Source organism: Girardinichthys multiradiatus, chromosome 5 (assembly GCF_021462225.1).
Source record: "Girardinichthys multiradiatus isolate DD_20200921_A chromosome 5, DD_fGirMul_XY1, whole genome shotgun sequence".
Taxonomy (NCBI): domain Eukaryota; kingdom Metazoa; phylum Chordata; class Actinopteri; order Cyprinodontiformes; family Goodeidae; genus Girardinichthys; species Girardinichthys multiradiatus.
The window spans coordinates 27,586,268-27,607,815 of NC_061798.1; the positions used below are offsets into that span (position 1 = coordinate 27,586,268).

General features: G+C 40.6%; 1 protein-coding gene across 1 annotated transcript in view; it reads right to left on the bottom strand.

Moving 5' to 3' along the window:
* The window catches only part of xylt1 (xylosyltransferase I), a 120,105-nt gene that overhangs the window by 35,874 nt on the left and 62,683 nt on the right, over nt 1–21,548 (bottom strand). Inside the window, exons 2-4 of the mRNA XM_047364458.1 lie at nt 20,464–21,043; nt 10,148–10,320; nt 9,848–10,050 (exon numbers count right to left, since the gene is read on the bottom strand). Coding sequence (XP_047220414.1) covers nt 9,848–10,050; nt 10,148–10,320; nt 20,464–21,043 — 956 coding nt within the window. The remainder of the gene's footprint in view (nt 1–9,847; nt 10,051–10,147; nt 10,321–20,463; nt 21,044–21,548) is intronic.

Here is a 21,548-nt window from a genome sequence, read left to right on the forward strand (position 1 = left end):
AAGAGTGAAACTGGTCAGAGCTGACGGCAATTAGGATAAATCTGTAAAAGGCTTTAAAAAATTTTCATGTGCTAGAATGACCTAGTCAAAGTCCAGACCTAAATCCAATTAAGAATATGTGGCAAGACTTAAAAATGTATCATTACAGAAGAAACTCTTTCTCTGATCTGAATGAGGTGGAGCTATTTTTAAAGACGTCTCTGTGCAAAGCAGGTAGAGACACACCTCAAAACATTTGCAGCTGTAATTGCAGGAAATGCAGAGGGTTCTAGAACTTATCTTAAAATTATTGACTAATGATGACTAAAAGCAAATAAACGGCACACCTTCCATATTTTTCTTCGTAAAACATTTGAAAACTGCGTATCCTTTCCTTTCCCCGCACTACTTTGTGTTAGGCTGTGACATAAAATCCTTTTAAATACATTTAAGTTTGTTGTTGCAATGAATCAACACTTTGTGTTAAGCGGTGTGATCACTTCCGCTAGGTTCTCTAAGATAAGAGTATGTATCGCTGTGTGTGAACAGCACTGCGAGACAGGGCGGCCACAGGGCTGACAGTTAGCAAACTACACCCAGTGGACAGAGTGACCACTCAGGTGGCAAATCTGGAGCTTGACATGAATTCCCCTGGTTCTGTCTGCATGTGTGTGTCTGGCTTCGTGCCTGCAGGCATTGGGTGTCTGTGCACAAGGACTGTGCATTGTACTGCCAGTGTGCACGCCAGCAGATGGGGGGGGTTGTGCAACACATCATCCGTTAGGCTTTATGGCTCAAGACCTCCTAAGATAAACCCCCCAGGCAGTGAAATTGCTCCTTCAGGGAGAAATGACATTAAGCACATTATGCACTTGTCCCTCCCTCCACTGATCCTTGAGCCTCACTGCTCTTTTTCAGAAAGACAATCCCAGCCATCGTGAAAGGCTCCGGCGCAGATGAGATGTTAGAGCCAATGACTGAGGCAGAACCTGCAGAGCAAAGCTTTTAGCCTGTCTAGCCCGTGTACTGGAGAAGCAGACCCCTCTACAGCGTCAGAGCATGGAGTCGTTCATCAAAATTACAAATAGCAGCACAGTCTTTTGTATAATCCTAATTAGCTTTTAAAGTGCCTGTGAGAAGCTTTTCCCACAAATGCAGAAATTGAAATAAAACATCTTAATAGTGAAGAATTTGGGCAGTAATTGACATTATTTTAGGATTAAAGACGTGATAAAAGACAATTGTGACACAAAATAGACATATTTCATTGTTAAATTTTACAAGTCCACAGTCGCCCAGAAATGACGTCAAAGGGGAAGTCTCAGGTCATTCAATGTGTGAGAATTGTTGCATGAAATACAGCGCTATCAGCAAAAACAAACTCTGGTCGAATTAGATCCGCACATCACAGTACAGCACAGTACCTGTGCTCTGCAGTATGATGACAGCTGACTTTCTTCTCCTGACTCTCCTGCTTCTTTCACTGATAGTGACTGAAATAAAAGAAACATCAGATTCTTTGCTACCGTCTGTGTTGTCAGCCATTGTAGCAGCAGTCAGCAGTCTGTTTACGAGCCGGGGTTCCCCTTCTTTGTCATAAAAGAGAGTAAAGGAGTAGTCTGGAAGTGCCTTTTTTGTGAAATTTATGGCCATATATCTCAACAACTGTTCATTTTGAATGAATGAATTTATTTAATTTACTTATTTAATGTTTGCTTTCCATACATGTAATTGGATTCATCATAAAAATTCGATGTCACAGGCAAGGAAGTGGAGGAATGACACAGGCAACATCTTTAATTGTTTGGTATGTGTAACTTGAAGCCCTTCAACGATGGCCTCAAAAACCTCAAATATTCCTCCGTGAAATTTTAAGTTCACCCTCCTCTGCTCAGAAATGTGTTTGCTCCGTTCTTCCACTCGATGTATGTGCAGTTTGGACTTTAAAAGCTGGTTTCGCCCACAGGAGCAGAAACAGGAACACTTCTTTGCTCACTTAAGACGGGAGATTTATACGTTTGGTTTTGTGGCATTACAAACACTCACAGAAGCCGGCTGTGGCTCCAAATGAGTTTATATTGCTGTAATGTGGACGTTTATAAACTTAAATGTGAAAAGGAAGCTGGGAATGGATTTAAAGCTAGGAAAGGAAACATCTTTTGTTTCATAGTTTAACTGTACTGACACTTGAATATTAGAGGTGTCTGGTTGTTCTCTTCTACCCCACTAACATCAACGTTACGCAGAGCTGTGGCGTGCTAGGTTTGAATTTAAAAAGGATTTCCATCCTTAGTCATCATTATTAATGAGTTTATCCCTCAGAAGACACATCCGATCTGTCTGAGACCGGCTTTAAACGAATTTATAGACGATGGCAGTACATACATCATCTTTTTCTGTCTGTTTTAAAGCAGCAATATGAGCTCAAACACAAGGACCCACGAAGGACCCCATCACTCACATTTCCAAGATTTGCTGGGGCTCTTATAAAAAAATAGGTCATGAGGATTAAAATGATATCTCATTTACAATGCTGTATTGTTCAACCCTCCCTTCCCTCACCTGGACTGTGTATGCAATGAATATGTTAAGGAACAAGCTGTGAAACACACATCCTACTGCAGCAGAAGTTATAAAGACACAAATTTCATTTAACGTTTTTGTGTTTAATGTTTAAATTAAACAGTCCTTTTTCCAGATTGAAGTGATTATACAACAAAAAACTGCAATCATTTTTTAAAGACAAGAACTGGGTGCAGAATACAATGATTTATAAATCCTGTTCAACCTGTATGCAATTGAATACATAACAAAGACAAGATATTTGAAGTTCAAACTGAAAAACTTTGTGTAAACTGTATTTTGCAAATTGTCACTCATTTTGAATTTGATGCTTGCAACATGCTCCAAAATAGCTGGGAAGGGGCATATTTACTACTGTGTTACATCACCTTTCCTTTTCCCAATAACTCAATCAGCGTTTGGGAACTGAGGAGTATTTGATGAAGCTTTGTCGGTGGAATTTGTTCCTATTCTTACATGATGTACAATTTCAGTTACTCAACAGTCTGGGGTCTCTGTTTTTGTATTTTGGGCTTCATAATGCATCAGTTCACCTCAGATGAGCTTGGGTCATGAGAAGCCGGCGGTGTTTCTGGGTGGTGCTGACATATGGTTTTGCATGGTAGAGTTTTAACATGTAGATGTAGCGACAAACTGTGTTAACTGACAATGGTTTTCTAAAGCGTTCCTGAGCCATCGTTGGAATATCTGTTACAGAATGATGTCACTTTTTATTGCAGTGCGTCCTGAGGGGTCGAAGGTCACGGGCATTCAATGAGGGTTTTCAGTCTTACTGCTTACATGTAAAGATTTCTCCAGATTCTCTGAATCTTTTGAGGATATTACGGACTGTAGATGATGATATTCTTAAATGCCTTGCAATTGTACGTAGAGAAATGTTGTTCTTACACCGTTGGACTATTTGCTCACATACCATCCTTGTTTGTGAGAGATTGAGCCTTTTGGGAATGCTCCTTGCATACCTAATCATGACACTCACCGGATTTCAATTCACCTGTTCACCTGTGGAATATTCCAATCAGCAGTTTTTGAGCGTTCCTCAACTTTCCCAGTCTTTTGTTGTCCCTGTTTTCTGGAATGTGCTGCAAGCATCAAATTCAAAATGGGTGAAAATTTGAGTAAAAAAAAACTATAAAGTTTATGACTTTGAACATTAAATATCTTGTCTTTGTGGTGGATTTAACTGCATACAGGTTGAACAGGATTTGCGCACCACTGTATTTTGTTTTTATTTACGTTTTACAAAACGTCCCAACTTCATTGGAATTGGGGTTGTAATATTGTACTCGTACTTGTCGTCTTCCGCTTTATCCAGGACTGGGTCGCGGGGGCAGCAGACTCCCCAGACACCTCTTCCAGCTCCTCCGGGGGGAGCCCAAGGAGTTCCCAGGCCAGCCGAGAGACATAGTCCCTGCAGCGTGTCCTGGGCCTCTTCCCGGTAGGACGTGCCTGGAACACCTCCCAAGGACGGCGTCCAGGAGGCATCCGGTATAGATGCCCGAGCCACCTCAACTGGCTCCTCTCGATGTGGAGGAGCAGCGGCTCTACTCTGAGCCCCTCCCGGATGTCTGGGGCTTAAATGCCCCTGATAGGGTCTCCCATGGAAACAGGCTCTAGGTAACGGGTCGGACAAAGAGCGGTTCAAGACACCCTCATGAGGACTACATAAACGAGGCATGTGACGTCACCCGGTAAGGTGGAGCCGGGGTCCCACCCTGGAGCCAGGCCTGGGGTCAGGACCCGTCAGAGAGCGCCTGGTGGCTGGGTTACTCCTCGCGGGACCTGGCCAGGCCAAGGCCGAAGGAGAGACGAGAGGCCATCCCCCACTGGGCCCACCACCTGCAGGGGGAACCGTGAGGGACCGGTCCAAGGAGGATTGGGCGGCAGATGAAGGTGGAGACCTCGGCGGACTGATCCCCGGAGGCTTAGGCTGGCTCTAGGGATGTGGGGTTGTAACATCCCAAAAAATAAAGTGGCAGAGAGGTGACCAAATGATAAAAAGTTAAGGAGTGTAAATACTTTTGCAAGCATCTGTATATTATTTTACTTGCTGTGATGACAATCATAAAGACAAGACACAGATTCCTCCATTCATCATTGTTTTTCTAACAGGATCTACGGTTAGTTCACTTTCATACAATGAGTCATTTATTTTCCAAATCAGGAATGGCATCCAGTAGAACCACAGGACTGAAGCTGTGCAATACTGTTACCCCCCATGAATCACATGATGCAGATGAGACATTGAGACATTGCCTCACAAGGTTGGGACTTTTCAAAAGCAGCAGTAAATCAATAAAAGGGTCTTTAAAAAACAGAGCTCAAAAATCTAACAGATGGCATAGGTAAAAGCTGGGAAAGAGGCCTATGCTTCCTGACAAAGAGGGGAGCGTAACTAATCTTCCAGCCAGACTGGACTCACAGTGCAAACATGCATGGTATATGTCCCAGTGGACACGCAGCAGCCTCTCTGCCGGTGTGAGCAGCTTTAGGATTGCCTTTGAGAGCCATCCATGCGGCAGAACAGACATTATCAGGGAATTGGGGGGGAAATAATGCTTGTCTCCAGTCCCACTGATAACAATAATAGTCAGGCAGTGCAGGGCCAAGGGGAGCCCCCCGCATTCCAGACTGCAACAACGCAGTGCATTCACATCGGTCCACAGCCTTCGGAAATGAAAGTTATTGTAATTTTTAGAAAAAAGCACCGCATGCTGGACAGTTAACGTTTATGGGATTCATTTATTGGGTGGATGCTGTCTCAGAAGGTGGAGTTTTCTTTCCATGGTTACTCCATATTTTTCAGTTACAAAATTCCAGACTTTTCCAGATGCATAAATCCAGATTAATCTGTTGATTGATTAATAAATCATTAATGAAGTGGTTGTCAGTATGTTAGTATGGAAGTCTAAATGTGCCACAGTTCAATTATAATGTATAAACAGATTGACAGTATGTTGCATTCTGCAAAGTTGAACCTCTTACCAAATATAGTTTTTATCATTACTGAACAGACACCTGGTGGTAAGGGACAGTGCTAAAAGGAGTTTACTCTGGCTGTTTGAAGTGTAGAGTAACACAGCACTGCCCCTCCCTCACCTGTTGCTGAACACTGCCAGCCAGCTGGCCTAAACAAGGCTACTGCACTTTTAACTCCCCTGCACAAAATACAAATTTATCTGTTTGAAAAGCACAGGCAATCATTGTGTGAAAACTATAGGAAAAGTGCCAATCACTCTTATTAGGGTAGCATTGTTTTAAAGCTACATTTGGCAAAATTGCAGCAGCATTTTTGTTAAGAAGTGGACTGACTGCTCTACCAGAGCTACCAGCTAGTGTCAGCTTGTTGTATTTGTGTTACTGTATAAGTAGCACAGTGGCAAAAAGTTTTAGTATGCTCTACAATAAGCACTTAAAATGACTTAACTTTTGTTTAGAGTTCTGCTTATGTATTGTCATGGAGTGACATTTTTGGACTTTATGGTTTCTTTTGCTAGTCCTTAGATCTTAGGTTGTTGTGCTACCTCCAGTTCTCAGTTTCCTTTAGTTCATGTTTTTTCTTGATTCTGTTTTATCTTGGTCTGTAGTTTTCGTTTAGGTCTGTTTCACTGTTTTGTTAATCAGTCCCTTTCCTCATGTCTTAGTCTTATTAGGTTCACCTGCTCCCTCTGTCTCCCTGCATCCATGTCACACCTGTTCCCTGTTTCTTTGATTACCTGCCTTTTGTTCCCCTCTTTGTACTCTGTGTATATTAGTAGTTCTGTTTGCTTAGTTCCTCGCTGGTTCGTTCTGTTACTACCCCGTTCCCTACCATGTCTATGCTTTGTTTTGCTTCGTTTGGAGACTATGCTACGTTTTTGCTACGTTTTTGCCTTAAGTGACCTGCAGAGTTCATGTAAGTTTTGGACTGTACTTATGATTCATCCCTGCAGTGTTTTTGTTACATTTTGGATATTTTTTGAATAAACAAGGAAGTACTAAGATGCGGCTACCAAGCTCTTGTCTGCGCTTTGGTCCGACCCACAGTCCTCCCCCGACATGTATCAGTAAAATGGTATAGATAGTAAAATCACAACTGTAAAAATCTTTATGTCAAAAGACAAAGCGTTTTAGCAGCAGAATGTATAATTGCTGATTTTCTGTTTTAAACAGAAATAATTCCTTCATAGTATAAATGTTTTTTATTGTTGTAAAATAAGATGAATTGTGGTATTCTCACTCATGATTATCATACCGCACAGAATTATTTTTAGGATGCAAAACCATGAACAACACACGAAATATGTGCCCTCAAGGAGAAAATAAACCACTAGTGCTCAATGTAACTGTATTTTATAAATCCAGCTCTAACTTTGTTTGGTGTCTTTAAATATTCAGTTAAATATTTAGTCTGGTTAAGTACAGTAATTTTAAAGCTCTAGTACCCTCGGCGGCTTTACAGCCTCACAGAATTGAAGCATCTGTTTATTCACTCATTTTTTTGCGCTAGTAAGTCCAAAATAATAATGTTAAGCTGTTCCTTCCAGCGTAAAAATATAGTTTCTTTCCTCAAATGCCCTCCTAAAGATAGAAGAAAGGGTTGTCAGCTGAAAGGAAGGCTGAATGGGTGTCAGTTTGTTGCTTGAGGGCACTTGAGCAGCAATGTGCTCACTATCGCTTAGTCTTGAACCTGGACCTGACACTTGGAGAAAAAAAAAGATCTGCAAGTTCAACTCAATAAAAACACGTACTTCGCTGACTTGGTTAAATACAAGAGCACAATGTCCATTTTTTCATATTGCGTGGTTCCAAAATGTGGAGTTTCCTCTCATTCACCTCCTCTAATTCTGCCTATTTGTTCTCCTTTTCCTGTCATTTCTGCCTCTCCGCTCCCTTTATCGCTTCATCAATCGTTTCGTTTCCCAGTAAAGGAGGCTTAAAAACCTCCACTGTCAGCCGTTTTTCCAACACCAACACCCTCCACATGCCAATGAGAAGGTAAACGACATAAAATAATAATAATAAAAAAATGGGCCCACTTGCAAATACATTTAATCAGACGGCCTAACAATTTAGACGTTTAGAGAGGATAAATCTGCACAACTTTCAACAAACAGGGGCTGAGACCAGAATTGTTAAGATGGTAAGAGTTGTGCACAGAGCATGGATTCAGGAGCAGAGACAAAAGCAAAGCATATCATTGTTAATGTCAAAAACATGAGACTGTACCATCCCATGATCGAAATTTACACATGCTCCAGCATCTTCGCTCCAGCTGCGGAGACATCGCAGCTCTTTTACCCAGTAGCGATTATAGCTTGTCTAAATTCAACTTGTGGACATCTGGCTGTGCAGCGGAGATAACTCTCTTCTTAATAGGGGGATTTTAATTGGCTGCTGTGGAGCTACATCAAAAACCCAGCAGACCCTCAAATCCCAGAAGGACTGTAAACTCACACCAGTTATGAAAAAATTCTCCTCCAAAAGGCTATTTCCATGACTTCATGTCTAGCCTGTGCATACTTGGCAGCAGTTAATTACACTTTACAGCTCCTTAAGTGGGATGTTTTTGAGTTGGAGGGATGACTTTCAGATTGCGGGGTCCACAACAGACCTGGAAAGTCAATGTGTATTGGCCCTAGCCAATTAAATTGCAATCACTTCAACATGTAACCTATTCAATATAGTGAGAGCTAGGAGGAAAAAAGGCTATGAATGAGCAGTGGTTAAGAAAGCAGAGGTTCTACATCATCGATCTGTTTGGTTTGACTGTATTTAAAGCTCACAGTTAACGACTGAAGCATAGACTAGAGCGTATTGGATTACTTCTGCATTGACTGAAAGTTGGATAGTACTGTGTTGACAGCATTCTTTTAAGGAAATAATTTTCAACAATGCACTGCATTAGACTTTACTCATCCTTCGTTTCTTTATGTTTTACTTCCAAGATGCCAAACTTCTTATGTTTAAAGGCGTACTTGTCAACAAGTTCTTCAGGCTTTTTGAAAGGCTCCTTACTCAAGAGATGAAGCACTGTGTCAAATCATAGTCTACTAAAAATAGCTGTTCCTCAAAGAAATGACTATATACTGCTTATCTGTTTTTTCTACACCTGACATGTTTCCTTTATCTGCCTCTTGCCCACTTTATTCATTAAATGTTTGTTATAAACCAGAAAAAATTAAAAGGAAAATGTTAAACGCCTGTAGAGGGCATGAAGAACTTCTAATTGAGACAGTTTAAAACAATTTATAACATGACAAAAAAGTCAAAATCATTGGAAACATAATATGAGCTAAATATATAAACTAAACCTGGTCAAACGTCTGCACAGTATTAGTAATGCACAAAAAATATCTGGAAATTGGATGACTTTCAGACTTACTGGCCCTGAAACATCACGTTTTAGTGTGGATTCTGTAATTGAAGGAAGAAGTTAGCTATCTTTAGTATCACTGTGGTGCTGAAGTCAGAGAAAGCACAGAAACTTTAGAAGTCACTCAAAACAAAGCTGTATTTTCTACAACATGACAACATTTCTGTGGTTCATTCAGGCGGCGAGAGAGTAAGAGAGCGCAAGAATTTCATTAGATAACAGGAAGGATGAACTAAGGCAAAATATTAGCTGTTTTATTCTTTTGAACTTTTGACTTCTTTCTGTCATGGGGAATGCTGGAATTACAATAGTTAACAGTCTTATGGAAACCTCATAGTCAGGGTATAGATCTAGATTCTCTACAACAGTGATTCCCAAACAGCAAACCCAGCGGGGTCATGAAGAGATGAAAAACAACATTTACAAATAGATAACAATAATATTTTGGTAGTTGATGTTGATGCCTTGTTGTTATACTACTGTTTTTATTGACTTACTTGTGACGTCTTTTATACTTGTAAACACAAGTCTCATTATTTGGGGATTGGAAGCTGAATAGTTGTACTCTAGAACCTTCTTCTCTATAATACTCAAGTGGAGACCATTAATTTAGTTATGCTAGCTGCGCTAACTGCACTCATAGCTAAAATAGGATGCTAAAGCTAATGTTCTTAATATAAATAATTATCAATTACAAAAGGAGAACAAATGCTGTTCTTATATCTTCAATTATTGTTCATAAAGAAAAATAAAAAATCTCTACAATTGCTTTTAGAAGGTAAAAAAAACTAAGATTGTCTATCAGCCATAAACTTCTGACCAATGCTTCGTAACACTGTACAACATTTAAGATTACAGGTATTTATTGAACTCTGAATATCTTTATTTCAGAACCTTCCCACTAGGCTTTAATGTGATGTCCTCTTTTACCTGATAGGGTAGTCAGCAGCGCTGAGATTGATGAAGAAATCCCAACTCCAGTCTCTCATGGCCAGCAGGTCAGCCATGCTGCGCAGATACATGGTCAGCAAACTGGCTCCCCCCCAGATGGTGGCCATGCGCCAGGGCGTGACCCTCACGTTGGGATACTGGGAAGCCAAGACCTGCACCTGCCTGTGCAGATAGTTGGAGCGCTGAAAGAGACAGGGCAGAAACAAAACCACTTGCAAATATGTCTTAGAGTAGCTTGGATCCTGTTTAAGATCATGTTTCAGGTTCTCTGCGGCTCACCTGGTCGGCATGTATATAGTAGAAGTGGGAGGTGTGGTAGATGGCTTTGAAGAGACGCTGAAACTGGCGAGAAGCTCGTCCATGAATCACCAGGACGAAAGCTATTCTCACTGGTTTTAATGGAAAACTCTCCACAGAGTCTTCATCCCACTGGATGTTCACATTGGCTTTACCTGTACAGGTAAACAGACAGCATGGGCATAATTATGCAGCATCTGTCATCAGTCATGATATTCAAAGGGTTTTGTATCATCCATGGGAAATTACTAAATTAAATCAGTTAAATAATGGGAACTATAAAAAAAGATAACCATTAATAACCTTTCAAAGGGCCTTTAAGTTTTTAGGAATAAAGACAGTAAATGCAAAGACAAAGTTATAGACTTTTTGAAGTTTAGCTGAATCAAATAGTTTAAGCCAAAGAGCCTTTTTTAATAAGACACTTGTATCTGTTTGGGCAATTTTAACTATTTTTGTCAGGTACCCTTGAAAAGCAATACTTGAGACCACAAGGACACATGGTTTCAGACTATGTGTATTAATATAAAAGGTCAAAGCCAAAGACAACACTCTGGTAATAGCACACAAAAGTCTGTCTGTCTGTCTGTCTGTCTGTCTGTCTGTCTGTCTGTCTGTCTGTCTGTCTGTCTGTCTGTCTGTCTGTCTGTCTGTCATCGGCGCAGACTCTCTATGAAAAGGGTAAAAAATAACCACTCCAGTTTAGATGCCAAATGGGCTGATATGGCTCAAATCTGTCACAATTACAAAACCAAACAAGAAAATAAAAACCGAATTAGATGAATTGTAATACCACAAACACACAATGCTTTGAGTCACTCATCCAGTTGTTATGTGATTGAATTGGAACCATTTCAACAATTTCAACCACATAAAACCAGCTGTAACCACTGTCCTCCCACAGACAGGAATTCTATGACAGGTTCCTCAGGGAATCCGGGCACAGCTTGGAATGACAGTGTGCGATCATTCCTCTCGGGCCAAACTCCCTGAGGACTTGGACTTTGCAAAAGATGACAACAAAATGAATGTGGGAACACAAGCCCTGTTCATGACATGTCAAATGAAACAATTCCAGCAGTCCATGGAGGGTTGTTGGAAACCTTGCTTAGCTCCACTGTGTGGTTTTCTACCAGGCTCAACAACCCCAAAAAATCACCAGATTATTTCTTACTATGTAAAATGAACTGTAGAGATTTTGAAGAGGTATAAAAACAATGGACTTTAATTGAATTCATTGAAGCTGTTAAACCGCCCTCCCCCAACATGATCATGGACATTGTTTGTTTCTAAATCTTAAGTTATCACAACAAATGTACACACAGAGTTTACGAGAGATTTCAGTTCACAAAACATGCCCTAAGGAGATTAATTACTATAATTTGGGGCTTCAGGTCCCATGAGGCTGTCTGTGGTGCAGACACAGAGTAACCTGAGGGAATACTGACATGTGGACTGTTTATTCCCCTGAAGCGACATTTAGGAAAAGCCCTCTTTGCTGGCTCCGAGGCCTTGTAATTACACTGGATTTAGAGGCATGTATCTGTCATAACCATATTCTGTAGGAATGATTGTATTTGCTGAAATTTAAGGTGGATTTGTTTAAAGGTCAATGATGAGAGTGAGGTTAACGACACGCTCCCTTGGCTCCAAATGGCCTTAGCTCCTGTCATTCACTTACGCAGAGTTCTTGCTGCTTCTTGTGTGTGTGCTCTGAGGAAAATCTCCTGCAGGCCGTATCAGATTGAACAGTAATTGGTGGCCGGCTAAGAAGATCCACTGGCTTGCTTTGGAGTCGGATAATTGGCCGGTCGCTTCTCAAAGCACTCCAAGAGTGTGAGCAAGACTGGCTGGCTGAACTAATGAGCACTTCTGTGCACGTGTGTGAGTTTAGGTTTTTTTTTTATTGTCAGTTTGGTCAACCTGTTCATCTGAAGAAGAGCAGCTTTGTGTGCCGTATTCTCTGAGCAGACTGTGTACCTGAGCTAAGCGCTTGCTATCAATCTTTGAAACTGCCTTTCCCTCATCTGCTATCATCCCGCTCTCTTCCTCCATCATCCTGTGTAACGTCTCGTTCTGACACACCCTCCATCTTAACTGCTCATAGAAGAGGTTAGAAGAAGAGCCGAGTTAGGTCCCAAAGGGCATGTACCAAATTGCATTAGAAAATGTCTCAGGGATTGTCTCTACTTTAAAAGAGAGAAAAAAAACATTCGCCGAGCGAGGTTTGCAGATAAAAACTTGTAACAAAACCGGCTTGTATGAATAACAAAATCAGTATTGCTTTTGATTTCTCGTCAGGCAGACAGTATAAAAAGACATTTTCATATATTTCAATAAATTCCCAATTGGATTTAGGTCTGTACTCTGACTGGGCCATTCTAACACATGACTATGCTGTGATCGCCCTGCTTGAAGGTGAAAGCCCACTTCCAGTTTTGCACTGTATTAGCCTCCATCCATCTTCTCTGTCCCTGATGAAGAAACGCATTGCCACCACATGATGCTGCCACCACCATCTTCCAGCATAGAGATAGTGTGTTCAAAGAGATGTGCATATTTCGTTTCCTCTACACATTGCGCTTTGCATGCAGTCTAAAAATTCAATGTTGGTTTTACCTGACAAGAGCACTTTCTTCCACATGTCTCGGTTTTTGTATATGTGCCTTATGCAAACTGCATAAATACTGCAAATAAAACTTTTTAAGCTTTTGTTAAACAATGGATTCCTTCCTGCAACTCTTCCATAAAGGCTTGATTTCAGCAGGACACAGGAAATATTGTGTCAGTTTCTCCCATTTAAGCTGTGCAACTCCTCCAGAGTTACCATTTGCTTCTTCCCTACCTCTCTGATTAATCCTCTTATTAGCTAGCTGGACAGTTTAGGCGGCATACTAAACCATATTACTGTAGATTTAGAGTTGTGGCACACCCTGTCCATATTCAGATTACTGAATGAACAGAGCTCTGTGGGATGTCTGGCATATTGTTTTATTCCAGGTGTTTTTATTGAACATCTTATCAAACATATATTTCACTGTACAATACAGCTGGACAGCCAGTCCAACTCTATATCCGTCAGCAAGATTTATATAAGATAACCTGAACTGAAAAAAGGTAATGAGATTGAATAAAAAAATAAAAAAATATCTATGTAAACTGGATGTTGCTTAAAATGTGATTCATGTGAGTGTGGAAGAGTCAAATCACATTTAAAAGCTTTCTCTCCCACCTAACTTAAAGTTTTATCAGATGACAATATGAAACCTGAGAAAATTAAGGCTAAAGATTGTTGATTTGATTTTCTCATATTATGGATGGTCTTTATTTAGCATATGATATGTTTTGCTCAGGAGCTCTATGTAAAAGAATGGCTGGTTGTGACATGTATAGAACAGCTTGGAGAGCAAACCACAGGAGAAAGTGGGCTATTTGTCTCTTCTGTTTTTGCCATTTGGTCAATGTATATATTCATTTTCTCCTCTTCATTTAAACGTTTTTTCTACAGATATGTTTTGTTTTTGGATAAATTTCATGCAACAGATTGTTGGGTACAATAATCTTTTACAAATATTCAGACTTCAAGTGATTTCATAGCTCTTACTCCCAATCTGCAACTGCCCACTTAAGGCCTGGTCACTTCGGTTGATGAGAAACTATTTATTCAAATACCTTTCAATCCACGTATTTCTTTAAAGTGGGTGATGTCATTCTTCTAGTTTAGAACTCAATAAGAGTTTAAAACCCCATAATTAATTTATTTTTCAGTAACTGTAATCATCCAAGGTTTATGAGGCCATCAGCATTTCCTACCAATTCTCATCCTTTGGCAGTATTAAGATGGACCTTTTTCCAAATGAGGCCACTCTACTCCCACCAGGAAGCAGCTGCCTGTGGATTTGGCAGCCAGAGCTGCGCACTGCAATCACGTCATCGGCAGAAAAGTTAGCATATGAGATCACTAAGGGTGAACATGTTCCCCTAAATGCAATGACATTCGTAATTGTGTTTGTTCTGTATTAGAGTCATTGTGTCCTTGAGGCCTCGGCTAGAATGCCGATCAAACCAAATTGGGCAATTTTCAGCTAACAAGGTTAGGACTTGATTGGGAAGGGAGGAGTGATAACATGTTGGCAGGCAGCAGGCAGACGAAAAGAAAGAAAAGTGATTTAATTTAGTTTTCGTGTTGTTACAGCCCAGCCACCAGGGAAGAGCCCTTTTCAATTTCTTTGTCTCTTTTTTATCATATTGTAAGTTCGAGTGGGATGCGGGTTGCTGTGCAAGATGACAAGAGCTCAGCCACAGACAGACGACGCTCGCGCTGACGGGGGAAGAGGGAATGCGCCAAAGTTGCAAAGTCATTGTGGATCATCAAGTTATAACAAGAGGCAGGGCAGGAGAGGTATCTCAGCAGAACAGGCAGGAGGTATAATAGCTTTCTCCTCCTCTCCTGCTGTTCGCATGCATACAGTCCACTCCCTCGTGTGTGTATGCAGTGTTCGCTTTAAACATGCCTGCCGATGCGTGCCGCTCGCTGATGGCTGACGGAACAACAGATTTTGTTTACAGAATCCACAACCAGCCTGCAAGATGTCCATAAATTGGTGAGCGTGGTGCGTCTAAAAAAGACGAGGGAACCTGTGTTCTGTGGAACACAAGTAGCATTCCAATTTTCTCCAACAATTTACTTGACCAATTACACATTGGTGTGGGGTGGGGAGACGTACCTTGGCTTTGATGAGAAATTGCAATTACAAGAAGAGGAAATTTTTTTTTCCGTCCATTTAAGCCCTGCTATAAACCATCCGTCTGTACTTAACTTTGTAGGGTGGTTAGTCTTTTACTTTTTTGGGGGGAAAAAAGGAGCTTGCACAGCAAAGATTAGGCAGACATTATGAGAAAAGTAAAATGTAAAAACAAGACAAAAGGCAGGAAAACCCTTTCAGAATAACTTTTGACATGATTTTCTCTAAATGAAATGTCCCCTGATCCCTTAATTTCATTCTATTTAATGTATTGATCTATAATTAAGATAAATAAAATGAGAGTCACTCATATTCTTTATCTATAGTTCCTGCTTTTCATATTCAATATTCAATTTATTTCTTCTTATTTACAGGATCATGACATGTTTTAGCAGGGACCTTTAAAGAGGTGCCATTACCATAAAATGATTGAGGCGATTTTGCAGCTGAGTGACTGGCGTAGAAAAAATGAACATTTCCCTTGTACAGATCTATAAGGAGAATTATTTGTCCCCTTCCAGATGTCTTTTGGTTTTGATTTTCATTACACATTTCTCGGCTGATCAAACACCTTTCAATATCAGACACAGATAGTAAACACAAAAAGCAGTTTTAAAATAACAAATTCATTTATGAAAGGAAAAAAAAAACATATCCTGACCGATCTCACTCTGTGTTCAATGTTTTACCCTCCAGGTTAAATCATAAAGCATTGTCACTACCTGAGCTGGAGAATCAAATCACTAAAACAGAACCTTTCTGACAACATGATATAGGCTAAAAGATCTGGCCACCTACCTACGTCACTTCAAAAGCGCACTTGTGTTTGCTGTCAACAGGACGACACAAAATAACCCAGAACAAAGTCTAAAGTACTGCAGGCACCACTTTCCTCATTCAAGGTCAGTGGTAATCATTTAAGAATAGGAAAGGTACTGGACAAAAATTGCCTCAATGGTAGCGGTCCAAGGTGAAAACCACTGCTGAGAAAAAAAGAACACCAAGGCCCAGCTCACATTTGCCGAAGAACATCTTGATGATCCTCAAGACTTTTGGAAAAATATTTAATGGACTGACAAAACAAAAGTGAAACTTTTAGTGGAACATGATAGTGGTAGTGTGATGATCTGGGTCTGCTTTAATGCTTCAGGACCAGCAATCCTGGCTCTAACTGGTTAAAAAAGAAAAAGAGGGTCGTGTAGAGGCCAAGTCAAAGTCTAAAAGAGTCAAAGCTGTACACTGACTACTTTAAATTGTATCAATGTGTCTTCAAAAAAGGTCTAACGTTTCTTCACAATTCTCTGCTACTTTGTGTTGATCTATCACATAAAATCCCTATAGAATCTATTAGAAACGTCAAATCCATTAGAGATGCTGTTGCATGATCTTCACCAGACTGTTCAAGTCTGAAAACCCACTAATGAGGCTGTACCAAGACAATTCTGCAAGGAACAGTGGGCTACAATTCCTCCTCTGTGATGTAAGTCTCAATGCCAGTTAGTAGTTCTTGCTGCCAAGGGTGGCACAACCAGTTTTTATGGTTTAGAGGTAACTTTTTCCACATATAGGTCTGTTTTGTTTATTGAGCTTTTTTTCCATTAATGAGCTAAATCAATATTTGAAACAGCTTTTTTGTATTTACTCATGTTGTTTTTGTCTGAAATTAAATTTTGTTTCATAATCTAAAACGAAGAAATGTTTAAGGGGCAAAATACTTTTTCTCAGCACTGTTATACAGTTAATTTTACAGCTTCAAACAACTATGCGAATCCCTCTTTTGTTCTGACTGGAGAACTCCCCCAGAGTGAGGATGTTTTTCATTTCAAATGCTGCTCTGTCAGCGGCACTGAGGGCAGCAGTGCGTAGAACAACACTGGAACGTAAGGTGTCACTGGAAGTGAAGTCACAGAGCAAAACTGCAGTTCTTTTTAAAGGATTCTAACATCATATATATATATATATATATATATACACACACTTTAGAACTGAGACACAAGCAACCTTTTCCTATCCGTGTCCCAGAGAATCCAGATTGTTATTGTTCTTGCTGGAATGTATTGTTGAGCATCTGTTGCACAAATTTCTCTGAGTCATGATCCCCCTGTTTTATTCAGAGAGGCTCCGTGTGCCTTAGCTGATTCTTAGAACCTTCTCTGTCCATTAAATCTTTGTTTTGCGTTTTAATGACCTCATGTGAAGAAAGCCATGAGTCTGTCAAGTGATGCATCGGTACTCTGACACCAAAATGATGTCTGCTGTTGTATATATCATCAGGCCTTCTCAGCTTTTATTTTGTTCTTCCCTTTTGGGGATTTGTTTTATCAAACTGGCTTGTTTTACTTTTCTCTGACTGCTTTTTTGAAATAAAATTCTGTGAAACAACAGCTTCCATGGATGTGTGATAAATTGTGGTGAGCCACTAATGACTAGCAATTCACCAAGAACGGTTCTTGTTCCCACCTCTCTGTATGGGGGTCCCTCCTCCAATCAGTAAACCCTTAGGTCAATTGGTTCCTGATCTTGGTCAGTAGGATTACCACATATTATTTTCATTTGCCGAATAACAGAATTATACAAGACACCTTCATTTTTCTAATCCTAACAGACCTAAAACACAATAGATAGATAGATAGATAGATAGATAGAGATATATATAGATACATACAGGTCCTTCTCAAAATATTAGCATATTGTGATGAAGTTCATTATTTTCCATAATGTAATGATGAAAATTTAACATTCATATATTTTAGATTCATTGCACACTAACTGAAATATTTCAGGTCTTTTATTGTCTTAATATGGATGATTTTGGCATACAGCTCATGAAAACCTAAAATTCCTATCTCACAAAATTAGCATATCATTAAAAGGGTCTCTAAACGAGCTATGAACCTAATCATCTGAATCAACGAGTTAACTCTAAACACCTGCAAAAGATTCCTGAGGCCTTTAAAACTCCCAGCCTGGTTCATCACTCAAAACCCCAATCATGGGTAAGACTGCCGACCTGACTGCTGTCCAGAAGGCCACTATTGACACCCTCAAACAAGAGGGTAAGACACAGAAAGAAATTTCTGAACAAATAGGCTGTTCCCAGAGTGCTGTATCAAGGCACCTCAGTGGGAAGTCTGTGGGAAGGAAAAAGTGTGGCAGAAAACGCTGCACAACGAGAAGAGGTGACCGGACCCTGAGGAAGATTGTGGAGAAGGGCCGATTCCAGACCTTGGGGGACCTGCGGAAGCAGTGGACTGAGTCTGGAGTAGAAACATCCAGAGCCACCGTGCACAGGCGTGTGCAGGAAATGGGCTACAGGTGCCGCATTCCCCAGGTCAAGCCACTTTTGAACCAGAAACAGCGGCAGAAGCGCCTGACCTGGGCTACAGAGAAGCAGCACTGGACTGTTGCTCAGTGGTCCAAAGTACTTTTTTCGGATGAAAGCAAATTCTGCATGTCATTCGGAAATCAAGGTGCCAGAGTCTGGAGGAAGACTGGGGAGAAGGAAATGCCAAAATGCCAGAAGTCCAGTGTCAAGTACCCACAGTCAGTGATGGTCTGGGGTGCCGTGTCAGCTGCTGTTGTTGGTCCACTGTGTTTTATCAAGGGCAGGGTCAATGCAGCTAGCTATCAGGAGATTTTGGAGCACTTCATGCTTCCATCTGCTGAAAAGCTTTATGGAGATGAAGATTTCGTTTTTCAGCACGACCTGGCACCTGCTCACAGTGCCAAAACCACTGGTAAATGGTTTACTGACCATGGTATCACTGTGCTCAATTGGCCTGCCAACTCTCCTGACCTGAACCCCATAGAGAATCTGTGGGATAATGTGAAGAGAACGTTGAGAGACTCAAGACCCAACACTCTGGATGAGCTAAAGGCCGCTATCGAAGCATCCTGGGCCTCCATAAAACCTCAGCAGTGCCACAGGCTGATTGCCTCCATGCCACGCCGCATTGAAGCAGTCATTTCTGCCAAAGGATTCCCGACCAAGTATTGAGTGCATAACTGTACATGATTATTTGAAGGTTGTCGTTTTTTGTATTAAAAATAATTTTCTTTTATTGGTCGGATGAAATATGCTAATTTTGTGAGATAGGAATTTTGGGTTTTCATGAGCTGTATGCCACAATCATCCATATTAAGATAATAAAAGACCTGAAATATTTCAGTTAGTGTGCAATGAATCTAAAATATATGAATGTTAAATTTTCATCATGACATTATGGAAAATAATTAACTTTATCACAATATGCTAATATTTTGAGAAGGACCTGTATATAGAAATAAAAATAAAATAAAGGATTCTAACAAGAGGGAAAAGATGAGGAGGAGGTAGGAGTCACACAAAGTCTTTTAAAACATTTAAATAAAAAAGATTGTCTTTTGACAGCTCTGACAATCAAATCAGATTCCGAATTTGCATTCAAATGTCTCCGTGTCGACTGAGATGCAATGATGCCTTTTAAAAAAGCTAATTATAATTTCTGCTCACGAATAAGTAGGAAAGGAAACTATGAAAAAAAACTGTCTTACCTGAAGTGTCTATTTCTAATGGATTTTATTGGAGTTAAATGGACATTCACTAAGAAAATTATTGTAGCCATTAACTTTAACATACTGTTTTTTACCAAAGACAGTAGTTGTTGCTTTTGTGTTTTGCTGTGTCTCTTTCCTAGATGCAACATTCAAGAGAACTAATTCAGCCATCAGTAAAGTTTCTTTTCCACAGAAAGTACTCCTGGCATTGATACAGTAACTGCAGCCATTACCTTTCTGTACTGGTTTTGTGTGTTTTTTTTTTTTTTACTCATCAGTGCTTCTGCATTTAGCCAAGTCTCCTTCTATGACAGAGGTATTGACACATAAATTGGACCCATTATCTTAGTACTTTCTGTTTTTTTTCCCATAGAAAGTACTCTTGGCTCAGTGCTTCTGTTGAGTTGTGTCTCCTTCCTAGATGTAGCTGTTTACAGAGCTATTGAACCCATAAACCCTGTTATATTGTGCATTATGCTCCTATAGAAAGTAGTCCAACAGCATTATTTCTATGTTTAGTGGTGTCCCTGTCCTGGACAAACTAATTGATGGAGCTATTGCTCACATTAAATGTGTGTATACTCTTTGTTTGTCTTTCCTATGGAAATATTATCCTTGGCCAGGTGCTTCTATATTTTGGTGTGTCTATTTCCTGGAAGAAGCCAAATAAAGAGCCATTGAGGAAGTTCACTTTGTGTACTGTTTTTCTTTCCCATAGCAAGAACTACTGTTGCAGTGCTTCCGTGTTTTGCTGTGTGGCTTTGACTGGGCTGCTGCAGCCACTAACTATCTGCACTCTGATTGCTTTTCTTTCTTTTTAAAACGTACTCCCGACCTAGTGCAACCACTCAGCCTATCAATTTATTTTAACATATTTACCCAGTATTCTTCATTTTAACTTGTGAAAGAAAGTTTAAGTAATCAACTTAAAGCCACACAAATGTGGAGAGCATGCAAATTCCACCTCTCATGCAAACATAAAACCATGACTAACTTTCACCAGTATAATGCACTTACCTTCAATAGGGCAGTAGCGAGTTACTGCATCAGGCATTAGCTGGCCCTCCTTGTGTCTACAGTAGACCTCAGCAATCTGTTGCCGGCACTCCTTGCTTTTGGCTCTGGACAGAGCAGAAATGGCTTCCTTGCCACTGATCTCACACTTCGGGGGCTGATCGTATGTCACTTCCAGTGTCGCTGTAGTCACCTGCTTCTTGTGTGGATGCTGATGTCTGTGCTGGGACTGAGCAGGTTGGGCCAGAGAGGCACGAGTGTACTGTTGCAGGCCTCCAGCGAGGCCCTGACCCCCAGGATAGGAGGCATTGTTTCCCATTTCCAGCGACTGCTGGCCTATGGGCAAAATCTCATTGGAGCTGCGGCCCAGTCTAGGAAAGCTGTCATGCCAGACCTGTTGCTGGGCGTTCGGCTTACCCTGCAGACGCTCCTGCTGCTTACTGCTGGTGGTCCCTACAGATTGCCGGTGCGAACGAGCACCAAAGTTACTATTATCTATATTCTCAAAGTCTTTGGGCACTGAGTTCTCATTGTTGCTGTCAACTCTACTTTTCTCCTTTGGCCGGTGAGAGTAATATCCATCCTGGAGAGACAAATGAGAAAAAGAGTAGGTCAGAGACAAAGGAAGTGTTAGGTAAATAGTGTAGAGAGAGAGGTAAGATTAAGAGCAGGGGGGAGACACAAACAAGAAAAACAACATCAGAACTGAATGAGCACCGTGCATATCAAATGTTGGATAAACAATCAACATGGCATTAATAACTAGGCAGCACGGCACTGAACCATGAGGCATGTAATGAAGCAGTAAGGTACCACAGGGTGCTACGTAACTGCAGGCAATACAGGTCTATGGACTTTGTTGCTCCGTGTCATCATCAGATTAGCCCTTGGTTTCAATTAAATTCTCCTTCAAATAGGCCCAATGCTCCATAAACAAAACATCAAGAGGAATTAAAGGTGCAGAACATGACTGAGAGTGAGCACGGATGTTGGTATGTATGAAAGTGTGTTCATTCCTAGCTGGAAACAAATAAAAATGCAAAGAAATTGCAGAGGCATGGCATCTGACTTTTCTTCCCAGCACTCCA